Source organism: Heterocephalus glaber, unplaced genomic scaffold (genome assembly GCF_053883595.1).
Source record: "Heterocephalus glaber isolate CG9 unplaced genomic scaffold, H.glaber_assembly_v1.0 deba00001442, whole genome shotgun sequence".
Taxonomy (NCBI): domain Eukaryota; kingdom Metazoa; phylum Chordata; class Mammalia; order Rodentia; family Bathyergidae; genus Heterocephalus; species Heterocephalus glaber.
The window spans coordinates 49013036-49040423 of NW_028258296.1; the positions used below are offsets into that span (position 1 = coordinate 49013036).

General features: G+C 40.1%; 2 protein-coding genes across 6 annotated transcripts in view; both read right to left on the reverse strand.

The window, feature by feature from the left end:
• Nucleotides 1-223: 223 nt before the first annotated feature.
• Bcas2 (BCAS2 pre-mRNA processing factor) lies at nt 224-10927 on the reverse strand. Of its 3 annotated transcripts, XM_004853779.4 has the most exons (7): nt 10667-10927; nt 10467-10559; nt 8515-8585; nt 7464-7625; nt 4656-4706; nt 3189-3269; nt 224-546 (listed from the first exon to the last, which is right to left on the reverse strand). In XM_004853779.4, exons 1-7 carry the CDS (start codon nt 10757-10759, stop codon nt 420-422), a joined length of 678 nt encoding a protein of 225 aa, XP_004853836.1. In that variant the 5' UTR covers nt 10760-10927; the 3' UTR covers nt 224-419. The 3 variants fall into 3 exon arrangements, with proteins under 3 accessions (XP_004853836.1, XP_087069416.1, XP_021121385.1); XM_087213290.1 differs by lacking the exon at nt 4656-4706 and having other exon boundaries at nt 10667-10926; XM_021265726.2 differs by lacking the exons at nt 3189-3269; nt 4656-4706.
• A 1311-nt stretch (nt 10928-12238) lies between these two features.
• Dennd2c (DENN domain containing 2C) overlaps nt 12239-27388 on the reverse strand; it is a 90733-nt gene continuing 75583 nt past the window's right edge. Inside the window, exons 13-19 of one of the 3 annotated variants that reach the window (XM_087213279.1) lie at nt 27094-27242; nt 25554-25731; nt 24140-24181; nt 22336-22441; nt 16468-16704; nt 16210-16296; nt 12239-14457 (exon numbers count right to left, since the gene is read on the reverse strand). In XM_087213279.1, coding sequence (XP_087069405.1) covers nt 14426-14457; nt 16210-16296; nt 16468-16704; nt 22336-22441; nt 24140-24181; nt 25554-25731; nt 27094-27242 — 831 coding nt within the window. In that variant the 3' untranslated portion in view covers nt 12239-14425. Of the gene's footprint in view, nt 14458-16209; nt 16297-16467; nt 16705-21900; nt 22102-22335; nt 22442-24139; nt 24182-25553; nt 25732-27093; nt 27243-27388 lie in introns of those variants that run through there. The other 2 variants (XM_087213280.1, XM_087213281.1) reach the window with 2 other exon arrangements.

The following is a 27388-nucleotide window of genomic DNA, read 5'->3' on the forward strand; positions in this document are numbered from 1 at the left end:
CTACAAAATACGGCCGGCCCAGCAGCTCAAAATTAATGCCATACTGGGGGCCGGGGATTTAGCTCAGTGGTTTCGCCACTTGCTGCGCAAGCGCAAGGACCCGAGTTCGATCTCCGGTACAAAAAAAAAAATTAATGCTATATATATGTATTAATTCTATAACAGTATTATTCCAAAGCCATACTTATTTTGAAAGCTTGAGTTTTTTATAGCTCTAAAAATACCAAGTTGATAACTTTTATTTCACAAAGATTCTCGATACAATTATTATAATAATCCATACATTATGGTTTCTAAACATTTACCCACGAATGGTTTTTGTGAGAAGCTGTTGTCCTTCATGGTTCAGGGATAGTTTAGATGGCTGATGTTTGTAAGAGCCCAACTTTTCTTCCTTTCTACTCAGCAAGTTAGTCTTTTCAGAAGTCTTGCCGGATGTTTTCTTTGTTTGCTTCTCCCTGTTGCTGCTTAATTTGATAGATTTCATTTTCTAGTTGCACAATAGTCCGTTCAATCTCGTAATTCTTACTGACCAGGGACACCCAACTAGAAAGGGAAGAAAAAAGGAAAAAATTATTCAATGTAAAATTTCTCTTAAAAGATTTTATTTTAAATGTATATATGGTTTTACTCATTGCCATAACACTTTTAACTTTCCATTTTAAAAACTTAGGTACAGGGCCAGGAATTTAGCTCAGTGGTTTTGTTGCCTGCTGCGCAAGCGCAAGGAGCCAAGTTTGATCCCCGGTATAAAAAAACCCCACAAAAAACCAAAAACTTAGGTACAGCCAGGCAAGGTGGTACATGCCTATAATCCCAGCATCCAGGAGGCAGAGACAGGAGGACTGCCTCGAGTTTGAGGTCACCCTGGGTTCCATAGTGTGTTCCAGGCCAGTCTGCACTACAAAGTGAGACCCTGTCTAAAAAAAGCACCCCCCCAAAAAAAACCTTAGGCATGCTGTGGGAAAGCAGGTGAAGGGCATAGAATCTCTGTATTATTTCTTACAAATGCATGTGAAGCTACAGTTGTCTCAAAATAAGAAGTTTAATTAAAAATAAGTAGAAACACCAGCAGAGAGACTCTGTAAAACAGACGAGAAAGGAAAGAGTAATGAAAGAACATTAAGAGAAAACAAGGCAAAGATAATAGTTATAGAAGAACGGAGAAGAATCTCAAGATGGACTAAAAAGTAACACTTACCGGTGTGCAGAAAAATGTGATGCATAAGAGATTGGTAACACAGGGAAATGGAAGTGGAAAGGAGGCCAAAACGAAGAGAATGATACAGGCGATGAGGGGAGGAAAGGCGGGAAAAAATAACAGAGAAGAGAAATGACAAGATTTCACTATTACATATATAGGCATCTGCACAAATCATGTATATATAGAAGATTTAAAAGGAAAAATGTGTCAACAAAGGAGAAAAAACTAAGGCATAAATTATCAAGCAAAACATGGAATTTTTCATCCTAGAAGATTTTTAAAAAGGATGAATTTCTTTTGTTTTAAAAATAGGGCTGGAGGGGCTGGGATTTAGCTCAGTGGTTCCGATGCCTGCCTCGAAAGCACAAGGGCCCCAGTTCAATACCCGGTACCAAAAAAAAAAAGGGCAATTCAAAAATAGGGCTGGAAGGGCCAGGGATTTAGCTCAGTGGCATCATGCCTGCCTCCCAAGCACAAGGTCCCGAGTTCGATCCCCAGCACCAAAAAAAAAAAAGTAGGGCTGGAGTTGGATGCAGTGGTGTATGCCTGTAATCCCAGCTAACCAGGGGTGAAGCAGGAAGGATACAAGTCCTTGGCCATTCTGGGGCAACTTAGTAAGAACCTGTCCCAAACTAAGAAATGAAAAGGTCTGGTGATGTAGCTCAGTGGCAAAGTGTGTGCCTAGCATGGGTGCATGAGGCCCTGAGTTTAATCCCCAGTACCACCATTAGAAAATTTAGCAAAGAAAAGAAAGCAAACAAGAAGCCTGGGGAAATAGCTTAGCACCCACTTAACATGTGTGAGGCCCTGGGTTCAATCCCTAGTACTGACAATAAAAACACAAACCAAACCAAACCAAAAAGCCTGAGCCAGAAAGCTAGACTAAAAAGAGGGTATCCTAAGACCAAGATCCTTAGCAGCGGTTCAATTTTTTTTTCTTTCTTTTTTTTTGAGACAGAATTTTGCTATATATTTCAGGCTGGCCTTGAATTCACTATGTAGCCAAGGTTGGCCTTGAACTCAGGGCGATCTTCCTGCCTCAGCTACCTGAGAGACGGGAGTACAGATGTGTACCACCACTCCCAGCTTCAATTCTTTATAACTCTCTAATTGTTTTCTATGTCTACATTTCAGAAAGGGGCAGATTCAGAAAACAGCATTTTGCATAAAGAAGGATGAGCTTCAGACATTTATAGCTGAATGGATGGACCTCGAGACCATACTTTTATAAATCGGACACACATATTTAAATACCGCATTGTCTCTCTGGTGTGAGAAACTGAAAGTGGAAATAAGGACTGAATTATATAATGGATGCTGGGAAATGGGAAGAAAGTGTTCAAATGGGAAGGGGAACAAGGGAGGAGCGAGGGAGAAAGGAAGGAAAGGACAAGAAAGAAGTGAAAATAGAAGGAAAAAATAGAAACAAAGCTTTTGTACATAATGGGGGGAGGGAGCTTGGGGGGAATGGGATAAAATAAAATTCATTTAAAAAAAATTAAAGGTGGGCCAGGCATTTAGCTTAGTGGTTTTGCCGCCTGCTGCACAAGCGCAAGGATCCAAGTTTAATCCCCAGTACCAAAAAAAATAAAAATAAAAAAAATTAAAGGAAAACTGAGGCACTAAGAAGAAAGAGAAAGAAAGAGGCATTCTGCAGCCAGGCTTGGTGATGAATGCCTGTAATCCCAGTACTCTGGGTGGCTGAGGCAGGAGGGTCACAAGTTTGAACCCTTCCTGGGCAACTCTGCCATTCAGTGAGACCCTGTCTTAAAAAACGGGGTGGCCGGAGGGTAGGGAGGAGCTAGAAATATAGCTCAGTGTGCAGGCCCTGGGTTCATTTCTCAGTAACACAAGAGAAAAAAATAAAAGAAAGCAGTTCTCTGACATCTGTGGCATCCCATATGAATACTCTTAGAATCTTATCAAATTCTGATCTTTGAATGGGATAAGCAGTTTAAAATATGATGGAATTATAGATACTCACTTTGACTCCATTTCTCTCAATTTAGATCCAGCTGTGAGTTGCATGTTTTTCCGCTGCCAGTTTAAATCTTGAATATGTTTCCTATAAAAAGATATTTATACAACCCAACTACATTTTAATATAAGACTAAAGTCAACAAAAAAAAAACTATACCAGATAGTACCTTTAATCTCCTTAAAAGATATATACATAATTTATAGACTAATTCTAGGAATTAGCTTTCTTCTAATTATTTTTTCAATTACAGATTTCAGAAAATATGCTCATTGAGAAAAATAAAAAAACACTCAAACAGTGCAGTGCTGCATGCCTGTAATCCTAATCAAGAGGCTGAAGCAGGAGGATGGAGAATTCAAGGACCATCTGGGGAACTCAGTGAGATCCTGTCTTAAAATAAATTTTAGCTGGGCGTGGTGGTGCATGCCTGTAATCCCAGCACTTGGGAGGGATTCCTGGAAATTCAAGGCCAGCCTGAATTACAGAGTGAGACCCTGTCTCCAAACAAAATAAAACAAATACGTAAAATTTTTACAAGTGAGGGGGCTAAGGGATATAGTTCAGTAGCAGAATGCTTAACTAAACATGCATGAGGCCCTGGGTTCAATCCCTAGTTCTACAACCAAACAAAACAGAATTTTTAAAAACCCACACCCAAGCACACACACAGATCACAAATCACAACTCCTTCTTGACATACACTTCTCCTTCCTGCTAACTGAATTTCTGGAGGGTGCTATTCTTTGTGGGTTTTTCCCCTCCAAAACTCATGTTGGAGTTTAACTCCCACTGTGAGGTATTATAAGGGTGAAACATTATCCCAACTATACGGGATATGGGTGAGCCTTTCAGAGGTGATTAGGGTTAGATAAGGTCACTGACTGGTGGTTTTCTAGCGACAGAGAAAGCCTAGAACATACACGTACAGATATGGAGGCTCCCTGACTTGCCATGTGATGCCCCGCACCACGTCGGAACTCTGCTACCAAGGAGGTGATCAGCAGACTCAGCCCTTGACCTGGGACCTCCAGCACTGTATGCCAAAACAAATCTCTCCTCTAACACTCGCCTGGTCTGTGGTAATGTATCACCAGCAAAACAAAATGAAGTAAGATAAGTGGCATCCTCCCAGATCTGTTCCCATACACATGTGTACGCAGGCATTGGTTTTTTTGTATAAATCAAGTTATTCGTTTTTTGTATTAAATCAGTGTTATTCTGCAATGCTCCCCCTTTCCCTCCCTTAACAGTGACTTTTTTATGTCTGCAGACCTGCAAGTTGTAAATGTCTAGTAGTGATGTTTTCAGACCTCAAGCCATTTTTCCTTTATTCAGACAGGGCAAATTCAGTGCCAGGTGCTGGACAAACAGTGGATCAATTATTGACTTTCATAACTGTAGTCTTATTGCTCCCCCAACACTAAGGGTTCACCTAAACTGCATTCTAAAAAATAGGAAAAAGCAATTTACCTTAACTTCTGAAGCTCTTTTTGTGCATGTTCAATCATATGAACTAGATTTCTGAAGAAGGAAAAGAGGAAAATCAGACTAATGTACATTAAAATCTAATAACACCAACTAAGTATTAAATACCTAGTTCATACAAAGTCAAGTTTTTCTGCTAAAAATAGTAAATAGAGTTCTTTGTGCTGATTACATGCTATAATTTTTGTTTTGAGACAGGGTCGTGCTTTGTAGTTCAGGCTGGCCTTGAACTCAGAAAAATCCTCTTGCCTCAGCCTCCCCAGTGCTGCAATTACAGGTGTGTGCTACCACGCCTGGCTCCCAGCTCGTCTTGACTTCTTTTAATTAAGAAGATGGACAGTATCTGATATGAATATGCCTTTCTAGCCCTCGGCTCATCTGCCTTTCCATGCCTTCAACAATCACTCCAAGTTGAGACCATCACTTTCAGAGCTCTATTCCTGGCCTTTCACCATTAAAAAGAAACTTTCCTTTCCTATCCTCTGAATTGACTTTCCCTGAAGGTTTAGCTTATCGCCTTCTCTTCCTTTCTATCCTCGGGCTTAAATTTACTTTGATAAAATGTAGTGCAACACCTCCAGCGTAGTGTCCATTGGGTTCAGAGGAGATAAACATGGCGGAAGGTGTTTCCCAGCAGAGCACAATCTGAGTAAATGGAGTGATGAGCACAGCAGCTAGTTACTCAGAAGACAGACTACTGCAGGCAGAATCTCAATCGGGGAAGACAGAGCAAACTGGAAAGCACCGCTCTCCTCAATCTAATGGTCCCCCCTGCATCTGTTTCCCATCCTTGGAATATTCTTGCTCTCTTCCAAACGTCCAACCCTCTCCCTTCATTTCAGTTTGTGAAATATAATTTTCTTGACTGATGTGTTTCTATTCTTCCTTTCTTTCTTTTTACAATTCCTTACCAAAAAAACCCCCTATTTATCCTGTAGTTTCCCAAATTCTGGATTTTGTCCACTGGATGATTATAGGGATTTAAAACATAATTTTGAAGATCTGAAAAAAAGACACCTACCATTTTGTGCCCTGTTTTATACTGTTATGTTTCACGAAACAGTCTAACCAAGTTTTCCACATGATCGTTGGTTCAATGGTCTTTTTTACTTGAAAAGGAAGTTGGGCATGGTGGTGTATGCCTGTTATCTCAGCACTCAGGAGACTGAGGCAGGAAGATTACCAGGAGCTTGATGTCAACCAAGGTTACATAGTTCAAGGCCAGTCTGAAACATGTAGTGAGACCCGTCTCAAAAAACCAAACGATGGGCCGGGGATTTAGCTCAGTGGTTTCACCGCCTGCTTCACAAGTGCAAGGACCTGAGTTTGATCCCCGGCACCAAAAATAAATAAATAAATAAATAAATAAATAAATAACCAAACGAATGAATGGCTAAGGATATAGCTCAGTGTGAAAGCCCTGGGTTCAATCCCCAGTACATAAAAAACAAGGGAGAGGAGGTTTGCTGGGAAGTAGCTCAGAAGCACCTGGGGTCAATTCCCAGTACTTAAAAAAAAACAAATTGGAGTTCAGTGGCTTGTTCTGCAGCAAAATCCTTTCTGATGTTAACTATTTACAATTTTGATTCTTATTTACAAATTCTACATTGATTAGTCTTCTCTAAGGTATTTATAATTCCTAATCACTGTCTGCCGTGCTTTGCCATCACCCGTGAATGTGTGCACACCGATGAACAGCTTAAGTTGCTGAACCATATTCCCAGCTCAGGCTGTGCAAGGAGATGCTCTGCCTTCTTGTTTCAGTTCTCATTCAGAGATGAGCAGAGGACGGAGCTTAAGTTCTAAACTGGCATCTGTTAGTGAGGCTGCCTCAAGCACAGCATTTTATTTTATTATTATTATTGTTTTAGTACCAGGGATCAAAGTTGGGTCCTTGTGCTTGCGCAGCAGGCAGCAAAACCACTGAGCTAAATCCCGCCCCTACCACAGCATTTTATACTTCTGAGCTTTGTTTTTTCTCATAAAGAAAATAAAATCTACCAAGGTAAGTTCTTTTTTTTTGGTACCAGGGAGTGAACTCAGGACCTTGTGCTAGCAAGGCAGGCAGCAGAACCACTGAGCAAAATCCCCGGCCCAGTTGTTTTTAGAATTTAAGATTATAATCTATGTGAGATGTGTGTGAAGAAATAGAAAGTATTTATTAATTCAGTGTTCAAGGAATCGTTAAAGAATATGATTAACACATGCCAAGCATGGTGGCAGATGCTTGTAATCCTAGCACTCTGGAAGGCGGAGGCAGAAGACTACAAGTTCCAGGCCAGTGTGGGCAATTTAGCAAGACCCTGTCTTAAAAAAATCAAAAAGAACATAATGTAAATAATGAGAATCAACTGTATAAGCAATTCCCATATTAAAAATTACACTCTATGAGGTGGTGATTGGTAAAGCAGCCCTCAAAACTCATTTTTTTACAATATTATTACAGAGTCAATAGGGTAGTCAGGTCAGGTCCCCTTAGCAATCTTGAACTTTGAAGCAAGTCTCCAAGCAGTGGCTTTTCATCTGAGTACAGTTCTCAGATAAGATCTTGAATCAAATCTAGTGATATTATTTTTACCCCATTTCTAGTCCCAGTTTTGTTTTGTTTTTTTTGGCACCAGGGATCAAACTTGGGTCCTTGCGCTTGTGAGGCAGGTGGCCGAACCACTGAGCCAAATCCCCAGCCCTATTTTTGCCCCATTTCTAATACTGTGCCTCCTACAATTTTAAAAAATAAACCTTTGGGTGGGATGGAAGGGAAAGACGAAGGAAAAAGGGAAGGAAGTTTCTTACTCGTTATATACTTTCCAGGCATTACATCCATGCTGTGACATTAGCTCCAGATTCTCAATTCGTACTGCTTGGTGCTCTAATTGGGCCATAGAATTGTTTACACATTCTTGCCATGCAGTAATGTCATTTTTCTGACCCGAGGAAGGGGCTGGAAGCTCATATCTGAAATTATACAACAAAACAAAATTAAATCACACATCCTGCCATACCAATATCCTTCCTACCAACAGAATAACCCATGGGTCTCCACACACTATTAAAAACAAACAAAAAAAACCTACAGAAGATCAGATGGAGATCTTGCAATAAAAAGAAACCTATTTGTCATGCATGGTGGTGCACGCCTGTAATTCCAGCCCTCAGGAGGCTGAGGCAGGAGGATCGTTGAGTTTGCGGCCAGCCTGGGCTACATAGTGAATTCAAGGCCAGCCTGAGCTACACAGTGAGACCCTGTCTCAAAAACCAAAATAAACCTATTATCCTAAGAAACAATTTACAAACAAGGTTTAGCACCATTATATACAGCAATAAAAAAATTCAATGTGAATTAGATAAACTATATTATGTTCACATAAAAGACTGTCATATTAGCTATTAAATGATGTTACTGGAAGTTGAGTCCAATTTCTTTTCTTTTTTTTTTTTATTTTGTGAGACAGGGTCTTGCTATGTAGTTCATCCTGGCCTCAAACTCACAGACAGCACTTCTCTTGGCTCCCGAGTGCTGGCCTTACAGGTATGTGCCACCATACCCGGTGAGTCCAATTCCTTTTCCCAGCTACACAACTCGGTTAGAGTGGTTCCTGTACCTGTCACCATGTCTTAAAAAAAGTTACTGAGAAATATTTAATAGTAAAGGAAAAAGACACAAAAAACTTTGTTGCCGTTTGTGTCAAACACCCACACCCTTTTAAAGAGAAGAAAATGCAAAAATATGCATTTACACCCCATTCTATTCTCTCTTCACATCACTGATACAGTTAGCAAATACACTTTTCCTAAGTCTCAAGTCATTATTGAGTTATTACAAATGAAATTTTAATATTCTTACCGTTTCATACTGAGCAATTCAATTGGTTGTCGAGCAGCCAGTCTTTCAAATTCATTTCTCATTATGTCAGTCTGATATATAAATCAGAGAATTATTTCCAAGATTATATCAACAAACTGAAATTATCAGTAAAAAAATAAGAATTTAACCTTATTATGGTTTATACTACCCATTATAGCCCTTTTTATTTTGAGAAAGTGTTGCTAACTTGCCCAGGCTGGGCTTGAACCTTCAATCTTCCCACCTCAGCTCCCTAGGGTTTTGGGATAACAGCATGTGCCACCATATCCAGCTTCTCTTTTTCTTTTCCGTGCTGGGGATTGCTCCACCACTGAGCTATTTTTTCTTTTTTTGGGGGGGGGTACCAGGGATGGAACTCAGGACCTCTCGCAGGCCACGCAGGCACTGTGCTGCTGAGCTACATCCCCACACCCCCCTGAGCTATACTACTGCTATATCCAGCAATTCCTCAATTCTTCCCTGGGTTAAATGCTCTTTACAATCTGAAGAAACACAAACTTCAATTCCATACTTAGTCTGGGCAAGAAAATTGGTATACACAATACAGGAGGCCACAGAGGAAAGGATCAATCCTAAAACCTTTTCAATCTCAGCAGCAGACTGCAATCAGTTGGGGAGTTATGAAACCAATTGTAATCCTAGCCCTATCTCACTCCTCTCACTCCCAGTTAACTGGTCTGAGGGGGGCAGGTGTTGGGCATACTTATAATTTTTTTTTTAAACAGTGGTGCTGAGGATTGAACCTAGGGGTTGCTCCTGTCTTATGTTTGTCTTTAACTCACAAGTTAATTGTCAAAGGAAGCCAGTGTACAGAACCGTGGACCTAAGTACTTTTTGACAGTGGAAGACAGAAGAGGTCTTAAGGCATAAAATAATCTTTCAGCTTATGAGCCTAAATCTATACTTCTTTTTGTTAGACAATGCATTCTTTTGGGGTTTTTTTTGGTACCGGGGATTGAACTCAGGACCTTCAGCTTGTGAGGCAGGCAGCAGAACCACTGAACTAAATCCCCGGCCCTTCTATACTTCTTTTTGATCCTGGCGGCTATTTTCAGACTTTGCTCCTTGCAAACAATCGAAAAGGAACATGGGTAGAGACTACCACTGAATAAAGTAATTTAGAGATGATATTTTATATTTCACTTGGCTTAATTAGTATCTTGGCTATACTTCTAGGTCAAATATTTTCATTTGGTTATTTAGTATCTTGGCTATACTTCTAGGTCAAATATTTTAAAAGGTACATACTTAGATACTGCTTTGTTCAGTCTTTCACATCCATTTGGTAAATATCTAAGCTTTGATACAAAAGCCTCCCCTAGTGGTTCTAAAGACCATTGACAAATACGTTTATATGTATATTAAAAACCCTAGATCTCTTGTGAACCTTAGAGGACTGCTTTCAAAATTTACACATGAATTCTATCTTAAAAAAAAAAAACAACTACAGAAAATTTTGCATTAAGAGTTCGCGGAGCCTGTATAAGTCCTTTTCTGTATCTCAATAAGAACCTTGAAGAAGGCCTATCTAGCTGTTGCCAATAGATGGATACCTATAAGACATGTAAATAGAAGCTAAGCAAATAATATTTAGGCTGGAATTATTTTTAAAACAACACCTAGGGGCCGGGGATTTAGCTTAGTGTTTCCACCGCCCGGCTCTCAAACTCAAGGACCCGAGTTCGATCCTCGGTACCAAAAAACCCCACAAAAAATAAAAAACAACACCTCGCCGGGCTTGGTGGTGTACGCCTGTAATCTCAGCACTCGGGAGGCTGAGGCAGGAGGATCGCGGCCAGCCTGAACTACAAAGTGAGACCCCGTTTCAAACACACCCACCCAGACACACACACACACACCCCTCACTTCTACGTAGCTAAAGGTTCACAGGAATCCTCGTTCGCAAGCTCGGCTCAAAGCACCACACTTACTTCGAAAGCAGAATAATCCGGGGCTGTTAAGTAGCTTAGGTAGTTCTTGGTAGGTCGGTATCTGCGAGTTTCCTCCTCTACCAGAGCCGCAGCCTAACAACGAGAACACGGGCAGTGGTAGGGGCAGCAAATACCACACGGTGCCTCCTCCGGCCATGGGCCAGCGAGCGCCGTCAGCTACACAGACACCCTGAACTCACCGCTTCCCGCACGCCTGGAGCCTCATAGCCTTGATCAAAATACGGCAGCGCATCCACCACTACCTCTCCGGCCACCAACCCCGTGCCCGCCATGGCACAGAACGTACTCCCGCCTGCGTTTTGAGTCTGGAAAGGATCGGTTTTAAGTACGGCGGCGCCCGACAGTGTCTCGTAATCACGTCGCCTGCGCGGCGATTTTGGCGCATGCTCAATTCCTAATCCTGTAGGCGCGCTAGCCCGGCCGCTAGAAACTGCCGGGTTTTGTTTTAGACGGACGTGACGTCTCGCCGGAAGTCCCGGAGTCCGCCGCAGGCCCCATCTTCCTTTCTTTGGCCAAGCCCTTTTTTTGCGGCTTATGGATGGCAGCATTCCGGTGGAACTGGGATTTTTCGTCTCCTCCAAGAGATTGAGACCTGGGAGAGCCTTTTAAAGCTTGTGGAAGAAATTGGTTGCAAGTTATGTGGAAGAGCCGAGCATAGTAGCGCACACCTGTAATCCCTGCATTTGGGAGGCTGAGGCAAGAGGATCGCCGCGAGTTCGAGGCCAGCCTGGGCTACGTAGTGAATTCAAGGCCAGGCTGAACTACATAGCGAGACCCTTTTTCAAAAACAACGAAAAACCATGGGTCGGGGATTTAGCTCAGTCGTTCCGCCGCCTGCCTCGCAAGTGCAAGGTCCCGAGTTCGATCCCCGTACCAAAAAACCCCCAAAAAACCAAACCAAACCAACAACAAAAATACAAGATATGTCGGGAAGAGAAAAACTGGTTTCTGCTGGGTATGGTGGCGCATGCCTGTAATCCTAGCAATGGGGAGGCTGAAAGTGGAGGATCGGTGCGAGTTTAAGGCCAGCCTGAGCTATATAGTGAGTTCAAGGTCAGCCTGAATTGGGAGATAACTGTTTCAAAAAATAACCAAAAAATCCCTAAACTGGCTTCCAACCTCGAGTTACTTCTTTAACCCAACACCTCCACCAGCACCTCTTCCTCTCTGCCACTGTGCCAAGTTTCGCTCATTTTCTTGGTGTATCCCAATTATCCTCACTCGGTACCCTGAAAATTTTTCTCCTGGGTAAGTTAAAATATTAGAACTGCGAAGCTTTAAGGTCTTCCTAACAAAAAGAATCTGAATTGCCCTGTAAGGCGAGATTGATAACGGTCTGCACCTCACCTCACCTTTAAAAGCCTTGCCATTTTGCCTTTAGGGAGTCTAGAAAACCCAGTGACTTTGCCTTTAGGACTTAATGGTAGCATTAGCTCCCTTCCTTGCCTCCCAACCACTCAAGCTGCTGCAGTGCCCGTTTTCCACTAGCTCCCCAACTAAGCAGCCTCCCTTCTACTAAACAGGTTAAAAAAAAAAAAAATCGTTAGAATACTCTGCCCAGTGTCCAGTCAATCTAGCCTTTGTGCTGAGAGCCTGGAAACGCTGGCCACAGTTACTAAACCTGTTAGTTTAAGATGCATTCAGATTATCTTTCTGATTTACCATTAGGTAAATGTGCTACCTATACATACATTTAAGTGACATAAAAGATCTTTACATCTTAAGCAATTTACTTCAAATTCCTCAAGAGATCTGTGAGACTTATGTATTTATTCATTAAAAGATCTGTAAACATTTTATGCAATTCTCAAGCAGTTCTTTTACAAACATTCAGAATTCACAATACTTTACAAAAATCAAAACACAACAGACACAAGGAAAGGAAGCAGCTTCGGATCACAGGGAGAATATCACACTCTCATCCCTGAAGTAAAGCCTCCTTGCAGAGGGAGACAGGATCCCCCAGTCAACCCTCCTGTCCCCATTTTATAAACCCTCAATCACTAATTGTTCCTGGAGTGTAAGAGACCAAATGGGGAGACGTTTGACAGATGCCCCACTTGGGTAAGATGCTTAATCATTTTAAAAGACACAGGCCCAGTTCTGGTCCCTGGAACTGCATCTGTAGAACTATATTACACAGCACCAGTTTTAAGTGGTGTCTGCTTCAGACTCATTTAAGCACACTTGATGGGCTTTTATTGACAATACTATACAAGTCAAAAAATTGTTATGACAATACAATTTAAAAGGTTTTATAAATTTGAATATATTCTTTACCAGTTAAAACCATTAACAAAAGTTAAAGAAAAGCTGACATTTCCTATAACACTTATCAACGAATATCACATCACTGACAAACCCCTTTATCACTACTGCTGCTTTAGATATTAAAGATCTGGGTGGTTGTGGTATATGCTCAGGAAATGTTCATATTCTGAGTCACATTTAATTAAAGCAAAAGTCCAACAATTTTAAGGGAATTTCACAGTGGGTCGGGTGTGGTGGTGCGTAACTGTAATCCTAGCACTTTGGGAGGCTGAAGCAGGAGGATCAAAAGTTGGAACCCAGGCTAGGCAATTTGGTGAGACCCTGCCTCAAAATGAAAAGGTGCTGGTGATGTGTAGCTCAATGCAAAGGCCCTGGGTCCAGTCCTTAGTACTGTCAAAAAAGAAAAGTCTAACACTGGGAGTATAGTTGAGTGGTACAGCATTCGCCTAGCGTGTGCAAAAACCTGGATTCTACTCCCAGCACACCCAAAAGGGGGCAGGGGGAGGAAGCCTCATCTAGGTGCTTGTAGTCTAAAGTCCTTTATCCTAAGAGCTGAGAGGTGGCTCTGGTACACTTAACAGAAAACCTTTCAAATAGCTACAATCTACAGAGTTCATATTTACATTTCTAAACGAGTTTTTGTGTTCATAAAATAAAGTCTTTGCTTCACATATATCTGAATTATATAACTGGCTAAGTCTCTTTGACTTAGTTTCTTCATCATCAGTAAAATGGAGATGGAAATATCTCTCTCATAGAGTTGACTTAAGGCTTGAATAAGATGACATATATACATATACCACGATGCACACCAAATGGTGAACACATACAAAAAAGGTAGTTCCCATGTCCTTGAAAGGATATTTTTATATTAGCTATAATATGCAAAGTGTAATAATGACATGTGAGGGACAAGCTGATTCAAGGGTCACACACTGTGGAGGAGCTACAACACGTCTTCTTTTATAAATATCTGATAACAAGGGCTTCCACATAAGAGAGATTCCCCTTGATAGGATATTAGACAAAACAAGATAAATGATGAAACTTCAAACAACCCATGGCTTTACCAACATTTTTATTTTGAGACAAGGTCTCATTCTGTTGCCCAGGGTGGACTCAAAATTTGTGATCTTTCTGCCTCAGCCTCCCAAGTAGCTGGAACTACAGGTATGTGCCGAAGAGCCCAGCTTTTTAGCCCATAGGTTTAAAGCTGCCATGGTATTTCAGTGATGAGAATTATGTGTGTAAGGCTAATCTCTGCCATTTCAATCACGTCTCTCTAGTTCACCAAACCCAGCCTTTCTTTCATTAGACTCATCTTTAAGCTTTTTATTTTAAAAAATATTCGGTAACAGCCTTTCCCTTGTAAAGACAATGGCTGTCACAGACTAAGCATATAACACAGAGAATGAGCCCAAGAATCAAATAGAAAAGGCCACAGTGAAAAACATGTTGGCGGCAGTAGAAAGCATCAGTTCCAGTTACTTCCAACAGTTCTCCAGTGACTGTGCCGCAGCAAAAGGAACTCCTCCTCTGAGAACTTGGAGCTGCTGCTTAACCTTTTAAAATTTTAAAGATTTTGTAGAATACTTCAAAGGCATCCTGACACTCAGTGAAACATTTTCTTTGGCACTTTTCATTCTATTTAAGATGGAGACAAAGATTCATTTCTTCTGCAAAAATTTCATTTTTGTTCCTAAAAGAAGAAAAAGGTAGAGTGAACTCTCCATTTATTTTCATTAACTGTATATTATTTGAGCCAAGAGATTAACAGCTAGTCATTCAGATCAGCCCAAGAGTTAAGCTACCATCTCAAATCCCCCAAAGGCCCATGTGTGAGAGGTCTGGTCTCCGGCCTGGCGCTACTGGGAAGTCTGGAACCTTTAAGAGGTGGGGCCTACTGGAAGGAACTCTGGCCATGTTGAGGGGTCGTGCCCCTGCCAGGAATTCTGGGACCCTGGACTTCCTATCTCTCTTTGCTTCTGAGCTGCCATAAAATGAGTGGCTTCCTCTGCCACACAGTCCTACCATGAGGTACTGCCTCACCATAGGCCCACAAACAATGGGGGCTAAATGACCATGGAACAAAACCTCTAAAGTATAAGCCAAAAGAAAGCTTTCCTCTTTTTTTTTGAACAAAACCTCTAAAGTTGAGCCAAAAGAAACCTTTCCTCTTTTTTTTTGGTGGTACTGGGGGGGGGGGTTGAGCACAGGTCCTTTGCACTGAACTACATCCATGGCCCATTTTTATTTTCTGAGACAGGGTCTTGCTAATTTGCCCAGACTAGGCTTTAACTTACAGTCCTCCTGCCTCAGCCTCCCAGGATGCTGAGATTACAAGTGTGTGCCACTATACCCAGCTTCTTTTCTCTTTTTAAGTTGATTATCTCAGGTATTTTCTGACAATAACGAAAAGCTGAAATATCAAAGGAATCAGCTAATGTGTTCAGCCACCAAAACACTGAAGTGTCTTAACTGTAGAGGGAGAAAAGAAGCTAGACATAATCTAAAATATAGTGGTTTTCAACCCTGACTGCAGGTTAAAATTACCTGATTTACGCCCTGAGATTTTCTGGAGTGAAAGAAGCATAATTTGTCCATGGTTTCTCAGTTAAGGACAGGGCTTAATTAGGGGTATATATTTTATATATTATGAGTTCCTTTTATTTTTGGGTACCAGGAATCAAACTCAGGACCTTGTGCTTGCTAGGCAGGCACAGTGCCACTAAGCTACATCCTTGGCCCAGGGGCATATATTTTAAAGACTAGTATAAATACCATAGAATATAGGTTCTTTGTTATTTTGCACTAGCCACACTACTATTCTCTTCTATCATACTGGATAACCATAACTGAAAGGTCTTAAACAATTGCAAAATTAAAGACTTGGAAGATATCTTTTTTTGGGCCAGGGATTTGGCTCAGTGGCACTGCGCCTGCCTTGAAAGCGCAAGGTCCTGAGTTTGATCCCTGGTACTGAAAAACAAAAAAGTAAAAGCAAGATATCTTCTTTTGTCTCAGAGTCCCTATAAACCAATCTGGAGTTTATAGATAAGTTTGGATGGTGGGTCCACAAACACCCTAAAATTATATGCAAAATTTGTGTCATAATAAGTGTATTTTTCTGGGAAAAGGGTTTTTTATGAGGTTCTCCAAGGGCTATAACCCAGAAAAGAATAATAATGATATGATTATTAATGGAAATATACCATAAAGGGATAGTTCAGAGATCTTCATCTCAGGGAAGCGCTCTCCATAAACATGCTGATGGGGAATTCTAACCTCTGAGACTTTTTCTCCAAAATGTGTTGGAACTAGGATCAGGATTTCTGGTCAGCCTTCTTGAGTTTACAGTGCTGTCTGATTACAAAGCCTTTGAGATGAAGCTTGGTTACTGCAAAGCTTTTGTTCAGCCAGATTTAACTAACAGGAGAACACAGCAACTCACCAAGACTCCGCAAAATTCTATTCACCCCACTAGGCTCAGACTCAGGAATTGTTTCCAAATACTGGAGAGCCCGAACCTCAAACAAACCTAGGAAGAAAATTCATATTGGTGAAACTGTTGCACACACAAGAATGGAACCTAAATAAAATTGTTCTCATTACCAGTGTGTTATTTCTATTTTTTTTGTTGTTTATATTATATTCAAACCTTTAAAGAATTCATCAAGTAAAGAGGGAGAAGTCTATCATAGAAACTGACCTTTAACCCCACTTTTCCGAAGCTCCCGGTCCTGGATGAATCCTGCAAACATCTGAGTCTCCATGAAGAGATCTAGGAAGTGGCGTACGCTTCGGGATGTGTGGGACTTACGGAATGGATCCCTTTGGAATATACGCTCCCCGCGTTCAGTGACAGTCATGTTCAAAGAATAATGTCCCACCAGCTCCACAAAAAACCTCACAAATGCTTCAGACACCAGAGAATTGAGCGTAACATCTGTTGCGAAATGAAAGAAATAAATAAAAGGGAAAAATGCTCAAAGTTTTGCCTATCTGGAAACACTGGCTCTGGTTGCCAAAGTCAGTCCTAAGAAGTTAATAGATTAAAGGACTGAAAATAACTCCAGGAATGCTCATTCTTAGTTTTTCTACATGGATCCTGAGTTGCAAAAAGAAAATAGCTTATATCCTGACCTTCATTTTCTTTTTTTAACTTTTTTTTTCATTAAGTTTATCAGTACATTTTAGGTATACAATATAATGACATGCATCATTGGAAATCTGTGCCTTTACATAATCTATCTTGCTTCTTATTTTTTTCCCTTCCCCTGCCCTCCCTTCACCCCCTCCACCCTTCCCTATTTACAAAGACTTTGTTTCCATTTTTTCCTTTTCTCATATTTTTTCTTTTCCCTTCTTTCCTTTCCCCTACCCCTCCCACTTGCCCTACTCCTTCAGACCTTTTCTTCCTATTTCACATTATCAATTATACATTTTGATCCTTATTTACACTTTCAGTTTCTCACACTGCAGAAACTATTCAGTATTTACACGTGTCCTATTTATCTCACTTAAAAGAGTATGGGCTCCTGACCTTCATTTTCTCCCTCACACACTCTTACTACATCTTAAAGGCTGGCTCACATATCTGTGATTCCATTGCATCTGCTCTTTCCAAGGCCACTGGTGAGAACCCCAATTTAATCTGCTTTTCTGTTTTTATCCTTCTTTAAACTGTATGCTGCATTTGTGCTCTACACCTCATTTCTCTCATCTCCAACCACTTTATGTTCTTCTGATTTCCTGATTCCCATCCTGCTTTCATTTATGACGAAGCATTCGTTTTTCTCTCGCATCTTCATCTTCTTCTTGAGCATGGTCTTCAGACTACTTCTCTTCAACTTCTCTCCCATAAAGAGCTAACTGACCCCAAGATAGAGAGGAATGCAGGTAATTACCAATTTTAGATGTCCAGTTTCCCTGTTAATTTTTTTGTCCCACATTGCATCATGATTATCCCATAAAATAAGGATTTACTGAGAGGAGGGAGGGAGAAAGGAAGAAAGGGACAAGAAAAAAAGTGAAAACAGAAAAAACAGAAACAGCTTTTGTGCATGGGGAGGGGAGGGGACTTGAGGGGGGATGGGATAAAATTAAAAAATGAGAATTTATTGGGTACTAAGACATGTCAGGGCATTGGTGGTATAGTGGTGAGCATAGCTGCCTTCCTAAGACATGTCAGGCATTACATTCAGTGAGTTTACAAATATCATTAATAAGGTTATAAAGTAGGTATCAACATTCCTCTTTCAAAGGTAAGGAAACAGGCTTCAGATGGTCAAAGGAATGTCTTAGGGTTACCCTATCCAGTGACTGAGATGCTGGACTTCCAAGTCAGGTGACTGTTAACACTGACTAGATACCATATACTATAATATCTTGCTTTCCATGTCCCAGCTAAAATTTCAATTTCAGATTCAACTCAGACTCTTCTTTTGTCTTCCATATCCAAATAGTATTTTCTTCCCCTTCACCATATCTCTGGAGCTTTTCCATGGTCTTTACCCTGGACTGGGAATTAGTGACTTTAGTCAGTGTTCTACCACAACACAGCTGTATAATAGGGGATCCCTCATGTTACCTCTCTTGGCCTATCCATATCCATGTTGCGAGGGAAGATGATTAGGTGATTTCTAAGGTCTCTTCCTGATTACAGTCTGATACTAGTCTAGGTTTTTGTTAAAATAACAGACTTCTCAACTCTTTCTGCAGCTGAGAATGCACATCTCATCACTGTATCTTCAACATTTTGGCTCACTTTCCCATCCCTTCCAATTGCTGCTCCACTTTTCTTCCACTTTGCAGTAGCTTCTTAGAAGAGTTGTATCCATTTTCTTCTAAATTCCTTTTCTTTTTAAAATTGTGGGTTTCTTTCATTCTGTTTTTATTTTAATGTATGTATTTTATATACTCTTTTACATGTATGAATATTTGGGTGAAATGAGCACACAGCTTAGAAACAGAACATTACTTGTCTCTGAAGCTTCCTGTTACTCCTCTACTCTCCAACAGAGGGCGATGATCATTTGGAATTTCGTACTGAGTGTTCCCCTGCTTAACAGTACAGTTTCACTACACATATATCCAACCCTAAAACACAGTGTTAGGTTCATCTATGTCTTTGAACATTATGTAAAACCTTATATTCAACTTGTTGTTTCATTCAATATGTTTTTAACTTTCATTTTCAATGTTATGGTTTCCTATCGATGGACATTTAGATTGTTTTTAGTTTTTGCTATCACAAAAAGATGCCACTATGAACATTATTGTACTTATTTCCTAGTGACCATGTACAATGGATTCTCTAGGGTATACAGCTAATATCTGAGTTGCTAGATTATAGGATACCTACACCTTTATTTTTTTGGCAGTAGGGATCGAACTTGGGACCTTGCACTTGCAAAGCAGGCAGCAGAACCACTGAGCTAAATCCCAGCCCCCACCTTTAACTTTACTAGGTAATGCCAACTTGTTTTTCCAAGGTGACCGAATGAATTTACATGTCTTCATCACTACTTGAGATTGGCAAATTTATTTCTGCCAATATGATAGGTATAAAAATGGTACTGCATTTTTATGAGGTTTTATATCTTTTCATATGTTGCTGCACTTTGCATGTTTCCTCTTTTTTTTTTTTTGTACTGGGAATTGAACCCAGGGCCTTGTGCATGCTAAACACATGGTCTTCCAAAGAGCTGTATCTACAGGCCCGTTTCTCCTTCTAGGCTTGTTTGTTCATATCTTCGTCTCACTTTTTATAGGGTTGTTCATCTTTTCATTGATTTTTAGTTTTTTTAAGGAGAGATTTAATTTAGCTCACATAATTTATAGTTTTTTAAAAATTAATTTTATTGGTACATTTTAGGCATACAATATAATGACATTCATCATTGGAAATTCGCACCTTTACATAATCTCTCTTGGTTCTTATTTTTTCCCCATTCCCCTGCCCCCATGAGAAAATGAAAAAATGGAAACAAAGTCTTTGTAAATAGGGAGGGATGGATGGGTTGAAAGGAGGGCAGGGGATTTGTAGTTTTAAAAACAAATTCTAGCCTAGCATGGTGGGTGGTGCACACCTATAATCCCAGCACTCAGGCAGCTGAGGCAAAAAGATCATCATGAGTTCAAGGTCAGCCTAGGCTACACAGTAAATTCAAGGCCAGCCTGGAATACATAGCAAGACCTTGCCTCAGAAAAAAGAAATAAATTCTAAACATTTCCTTTGTTAGTTGTATTTGTTGAGAATGTCCTCACCTACTTCATAGTTTTTGTTTGTTTGTTTGTTTAGTTTCTTCTCCATGGTGTCCCTTAATGAAAACAAATTTTAAAGATATAACATAGTCTTGGAGGGCTGAGACAGGAGGATTTTGAGTTCAAGGCTAGCCCAGCCTATAGATGAGCTCAAGGCTGGCTTGAGCTATATAGTGAGACCCTGTCTCAAACAAAACAAAACAAAACAAAACAAGATTTAACATAATCAAATTAATTGATCTTTTCTTTTACAGCCTGTGCTCTTGTGCTGTATTTTTAAGAGCGGTCATTGTTTTAAGTACATAAAACATTATTCTATTTTTTAAAAAATCTTAACAGTGAAATATTTAAATTAGCTGGAATTGATTTTAGGTATAGTGTGATGTGTAGATTTATATTAATTTCTTTTCAAATGGAAGGCCAACTGCCTCACTGTCATTTATTGAATGTGTCATCCTTTTTCCGCTGATAAACAATGCCAACACAAACCCATGTTAAGTTTCCTTTTGCATGTGCATTCTATTTTTTCCACTGTTCCATTTATTTCGGCACCAAAGCCAAACTATCTTTTTTGTGTGTGTGTGTGCCGGGGATCAAACTCGGGACCTTGCGTTTGCGAGGCAGGCACCGGAACCACTGAGCTAAACCCCCGGGCCAAAGCCAAACTATCTTAATTACTATAACTTTATCATAAATCTTGATGTGTAGTAGCACAAACACTTCAGTTTATTTATTTTCAAGGATGTCTTAGCTATTCTTGGCTAAGAATGGTTATATTTCTACTTAAAATTTATAATCAGCTGCATGGTATTCCAATTGCTGGTTTTTTCTGTTTTGTTTTGTTTTTTGGAGATAGAGTCTTTCTATGTCAGGCTGATCTTGAGCTCATTATGCAGCCCAGGCTGGCCTCAAACTCAAGCTGATTCTCGTTCCTCAGCCTCCCAGGTACTGGGATTATAGGTGTGCGCCACTATGCCTGGCTCTCCAATTGTCTCTCTCTTTTTTTTTTTGCAGGCAGCGGCACCACTGAGGTAAATCCCCGCCCTCCAATTGTCTCTTGAATCCTCTACAATCTCATGGTCTTCTTACCATTCCACCATATCTGCTATTGTCAGAGCCTCCAAACCCTTCCTACTGTCAAATTTACTGATCAATTTTCAGTCCTCATTTTACTTGACCTCTTTACAATTTTGGGCATGGTTGTTTACTCTTTCTTTCATGGAATATTTTCACTCAGCTTCTGTGATATTGCACCTTGGGTTTTTTTTTAATGTCTCTTCCCCATACTGCTGTTTTTACATTCTCTGCCCTCAACCTCTCCTGATTTTTCTCTAGGTGCTTCTTAGTCCTTTGCTAGATCCTTCTCTTTTTCCCAACCTCCATATGTTGGAAATCTATCCATAGCATCCTGAACCAACCCAGGGCCCAATCCTTAAATCTTTGTTATTCTCTGCCTGTATCTTCTGTCAAGTCATCCCATCTGGTCCCACAACTTTAAAACAGCGACTTCTAAATGTGTATCACTGGCTCAAATCTTTCCTCTGAATCCGAAATGCACACATATAAATGTCTACTTAACATCTCTAGTTGGATGTCTGCAAAGTATTGGATGTCCAAGTAGTATGTCAAACTTAATGGCCAAAACTAAACTTTGTATTACTCCTCTAAATCTGCTCCTTCCCAATTGTTCCGCATCATAAATAGCCTTAGTTTTCTCATCTGTGGAGATTAAATAACAATACCTGCTTCAAAGGATATTATAAAGATGAAATAAAATGTACGCTAAATGTTTAACATAATGCCCGCCACAGAGTATGTGCCCAGTAAACATTATTGGGCCATTTATTCAACAAATACTTATTAAGTAGCTAATAAAAACTACTTAAAATGCAAGAGGCAAAGAGAAAAATGAAGCCACTGTTCTCATGGAACTTACACTCTAGTACAACCGATGGTGATGTGAGCCATGGGGAAAGTGAAGCTTAGGAGAGGAGGTTGGCATGTGCTAGGAGAATGGGTGCAATTTTAAACAGAGCACTCAGGAGGAACTCAGTGAGGAAATGACGTGAGCATGTGCCTATAAGAAGAAAGGACAGAAGTCAGGTGAATATCTGGGGAAACAGCATTCTATAAATGCAATGCAAAGGCCCTGAAATAGAAGAGACCCTGGTAAGGAAACTGGATTACTTGTATAAGGATTTTAAGATACAGGAAATATAATACTACTTTTGTACATCCTTAAGCACAGTGCTGGGCATTAAATATGTATTCACTGTTTTAAAATTAAATCCTTGGACCACTTGTTTCATACCTTGTGAAAGAATCTTCTCCTGAGATAAGATTTCATTTCGTTCTTCTAAAATCTGTATCAAGGCAGCTTGAAGTTTAGGTGGTAGAATTTCATTCTCATCAGACACCTTGAAGGGAAAAAATGAAATTTTGTACGAACTCTGTCGGAGAAAGTCATAAATATGCCCTAGCTAAGTCCCCACATTTCCACAGGTGATTTTGTACACATTTTGGTTGATGAGTCAGTCGAAGTTTCCTTCCCCACATGGAGTAGAATTCATGATTATATATAAATACATATTTACTTATAAATTTATATATAAATTACAATTTTAAAAATAACTAATATACCTTATAACATTTTCTGGCACTTTTCTATTAGATATCTCTCGTATATAAATCTTATTCTGTATCTTCCAGATCATTCCCACATATATAGCATTTCAAATGTGATAAAAAAAAAATGTGACAAGCTAGCTGATTTTGAAAAGAAGACAATGTCCTAAGAAACAAACGTATTGACTTTCTTTCTTGCTCTCTCTAATCTTCCCTTTCCTTTTTAATATTTTATTTATTTATTTTTTGTTTGGTTGGTTTTTTGAGACAGTGTCTCTCTTTGTATGCAGTTCAGGCTGGCCCATCAATACTCTTGCCTGCCTCAGCTCCAGTGGTTGGGATTACAAGTGTGTAACATCATACCCAGCTCTTCATTTTTTTTTTTCCTTTGACAGGGTCTCATGCTATGTATCCAGGCTGGCCTGAACTCCCTTTGTAGCCCAGGCTGGTTTTGAACTCACAATCCTCCTGCCTGAGCCACCCACTGCTGGGATTATAGGCATGTGCCACCAATTCTGGTTTCTTACTCTTATCATACTATATTTCAGTGCTTACAAGTCTATATACAGTTTATAACTCAGGGGTGCTCTGAGAAGAGTTTACTAACTTTTCCTTTCTACTTTAATACCCAGGAGAAATGACTGCTTCTTTTTTGCTATACTCTATCATATTCAAATTTCTATTACTGGATGCCATTTCTAAAACTTTCTATGTATATCCCTATCCCTTTAGTCTACAAGATACTCTAGCACTCTAAGTGTCTTACTCATCTTTAGATTTTGACTGCCTAACAGAATACATCTGGAAGTAATCGGTATAAATGCTTGTCTTTTTTTTTGGTACCAGAGATCGAACTCCAGTCCTTGTGCTTGCGCAACAGGTGGCGAAACCACTGAGCTAAATCCTCGGCCCTGAATGCTTGTCTTTATTCTCTTTTTTGTTTTTGGTGGTGGTACTGGGAATTAAACCCAGGGTCTCATGCATGACAGCCAAGTGCTTTACCACTAAGTTACACTCCCCAGTCCAATAAATGCTTTTGGGGCGGAGAGAATCTTGCTATGTAGTGCAGGCTGTTCTTGAACTCACTATGTAGCCAAGGCTGGCCTTGAACTCACAGAGATCCTCCTGGGTCAGCCTCCCAAGTGCTAGGATTACAGGCGTATACCACCACACCCATTTAATACTTTTTAAATTTAATTAAACTAGAGGCTTATATGTTAACTCATCTGGAGTTGAAAGGTCGATTATTTCTTTTGAGGATGACATTTATTCTGTTTCCTCTCCTTTCTTTGGGATGGATAGCTATTAACCAAGCCAAAATTTTCAGGTCAAACTTGTATGATTGGCCACAGTGTCAATTCAAGTATGGGTAGGAACTAAAATTCTTACCTGAGTCATCTTCTCTAAGCACTTTCACATATTTTCTGTTCAAGCATCTACAGAGAAATATACAAGCTAAGCATTATGTAAGTACTTCCCTTGTCACTCACCTCCTGTAAGAACTTGTCAGCACAGAGATCAACTATCAGCACCTAGGGATAAAGGAACAAGGCAAGTTCAACCAGAGATCTTCACAGATAAACACATCAGGCACTGCCAGGCCAGAATGGGTGTTCTGAGGCTTGCAGGCAACAGGAACAGTTTCAAACAAAATTAACTCAAAGTTATAGCTCAATTAAAAGTTAACCCAAGAAAACAACAAATAAATTGCAAAAGAAAATCAATAATGGTATGTGCATCTACAGAGTAAAAGACACCTAAAAGGTTATTGCAGCAGAGCAGTGGAAGAACAGTCTTTTCAATAAGTGGTACCGGCATAGGTAGCTAACCATGAAAGAAGAAAGAAAGAAAGAAAGAAAGAAAGAGAAAGAAAGAAAGAAAGAAAGAAAGAAAGAAAGAAAGAAAGACAGACAGACAGACAGAAAGAAAGAAAGAAAGAAAGAAAGAAAGGAAGGAAGGAAGGAAGGAAGGAAGGAAGGAAGGAAGGAGAGAAAGAGAGAAAGAGAGAAAGGAAAAGAAAGAGGGAGGGAAGGAGGGAGGGAGAGAAAGGAGGGGGAGGAAGGAAAGAAAGAACGAATGAACTGATAACTCACATTTTACACAAAAAAATAAAGTACTAGGTGGATTCAGAACCAAAAGAGGCAAAATAATTAAGAAGATATTATAGGAGGATAGCTTCATTAAATTAATATTAAAAACCTTAAACAACACTAGCCATACATGAAAAGACTGACAATTTTAGCCATATTAAAATTTAAAACTTAAAAAAAAAAATTTAAAACTTTAGCTGGACATACTAGAGTGTCCCTGTAAGCCCAGCTACTTGGGAAGGAGAGGCAGTAGGAACTCAAGCTCAGGGCCAGCCTGGGCAACTGTTTTTTCTGTTTTGAGATAAGGTCTTGGTAAGTGGCCCAGACTGGGCTTGAACTTGTGTGGTCCTCCAGGCTCACTCTCCCAAGTGGCTGAGATTACAGGCATGTGCCATCATGCCTGGCTGAAGCAGTTTTTTTGAAATAATTTTTTTTTTTTTTTGGTACCAGGGATCGAACTCGGGTCCTTGTGCTTGCGAGGCAGGCGGCGGAACCACTGAGCTAAATCCCCGGCCTTTTTGAAATAATTTTTAGTTAACTCAGAGTAATTTTTGTGTTTGACTTTAAGAAAAGCTCCCCAAAAGCCTACCTTTCAGAATAACACAAGAATGAATCCATTGTTCACTATTACAAGACAACTTTGGATTCATGTGTGCTACAGAATTTTTTTCATCTTAATAAAGATACCAAAATTATGACAGCATATTAATAGTTATTTTGTTACTTAATGAAATTCTACCACTCTTAAAGGTCACTTCATTTCATTTATTAGTGCTCTTACTATTTTCTATAGTTACCATTTTTTCCCTCTTACCTCTTCAATGGGCAGGTCCTGGAGCTGCGGTAAGGAGCAAGACAGGATCCCGATGAGGAAAGGGGTAGGTGAGCACACGATGTCGATCATGGATGCTGGCAGGACTGGGATGTAGGTGTGCTGCCAAGTGAATGGATACAGGGTGGCTACCACGGCATGACCACATTTTGACAGTGTGCTAGCCAGAGGAGAGAGCAGATAGTGTCACATACAGAGCAACATATCCAGGGTGTTTTAGATATTAAAGAATTATATAGGTGCTGATCCCTGTTCACAGAGTCACAACTCCATGAATACTCATTAGTTTTTAATGTTTTATTTAAAATTTTTACCTCATTTAACTGAAAAGACTTCATCTCAACCCAGGTTCCCCACAGTTAATCAAACTAGAAATTAGTGTGTATGTAGAAAAGTAGTAACATGGGGCCAAGGATTTAGCTCAGTGGTTTCGCCGCCTGCTGCACAAGTGCAAGGACCTGAGTTCAATCCCTGGTACCAAAGAAAAGAAAAGCAGTAACTTTTTTTTTTTAAGAGATAGTGTCTTGGGTCGGGGATTTAGCTCAGTGGTTCCGGTACCTGCCTCATGAGCACAAGGTCCTAAGTTCAATCCCCAGTACCAAAGAAAAGAAAAGCAGTAACTTTTTTTTTTTAAGAGATAGTGTCTTGGGTCGGGGATTTAGCTCAGTGGTTCCGGTACCTGCCTCATGAGCACAAGGTCCTAAGTTCAATCCCCAGTACCAAAGAAAAGAAAAGCAGTAACTTTTTTTTTTTAAGAGATAGTGTCTTGGGCCGGGGATTTAGCTCAGTGGTTCCGGCACCTGCCTCACAAGCACAAGGTCCTAAGTTCAATCCCCGGTACCAAAAAAAAAAAAAAAAAAAAAAAAAGAGAGGTAATGTCTTATGTTGCCGGTCTGAGCTTGAACTCCACCTGTGCTCAAGCAATCATTCTGCCTCAGCCTCCTAAGTAGCTGGGGGTACAGGTGTCAACCTCTGCGTCTGGGTGGTAGTACCAATTTTTAACAACAGTTTAAGTAAAAATATATATACATTTTTTTTTGGTACTGGGGATCAAACTCAGGTCCTTGCGCTTGCACAGCAGGCGGCAAAACCACTGAGCTAAATCCCCAGCCCTAAAAATACATTTATAAAGAAAATCCATGAAGTGCAAAAAAGTCATTGTTACACCCTAATGTAAAGGACCAGTTACCATTTGGAATTATTCATGTCACTATAGCATTAGGTAATTAGAGACTAATTCTAGATTTTTATAAATATACTTGAATTTTAAAATAGTAAGAACAAGTGAAACACGGCTGGGGATTTAGCTCAATAGTGCTGTGCCTGCCTCGCAAGCACCAGGTCCTGAGTTCAATCCCTGGTACCAAAACAAAAAAGAACAAGTGAAACACCAGTATGATGTAACATATTTCACTTATTTCTTTTTTTATATTAATATTTGTGGTGCAAAGGCCTTGTGCATGCTGGCTGCTCTACCACTGAGTTACATCGTCAGTCCTATTTAACTTTATTTCTTTCTTACCTTAGGCTGTTGGCAACAAAGATTACCCTCCGCTCCAAAAGGAGAGAGGCGCAGACCCGGATGAGATGGCACACGCTCAAGCACTTAAAAAGGCATTCAAAATCCACATGTTCCAATCGTGAATCTAGTGGTCGGCAGAGTTCAATGGACTGAAATGTAAAAATTTGATTCAGGGGAGCTGATGCTGGAAAACAACCCCAAATGATAACACCAGCAGATCCTCTTATTCGTATACTAGTTACAGCCAAGAAAGAAGGTCCATTATAAAAAGTCTGTGGGTCTACAGGGAGCCTGT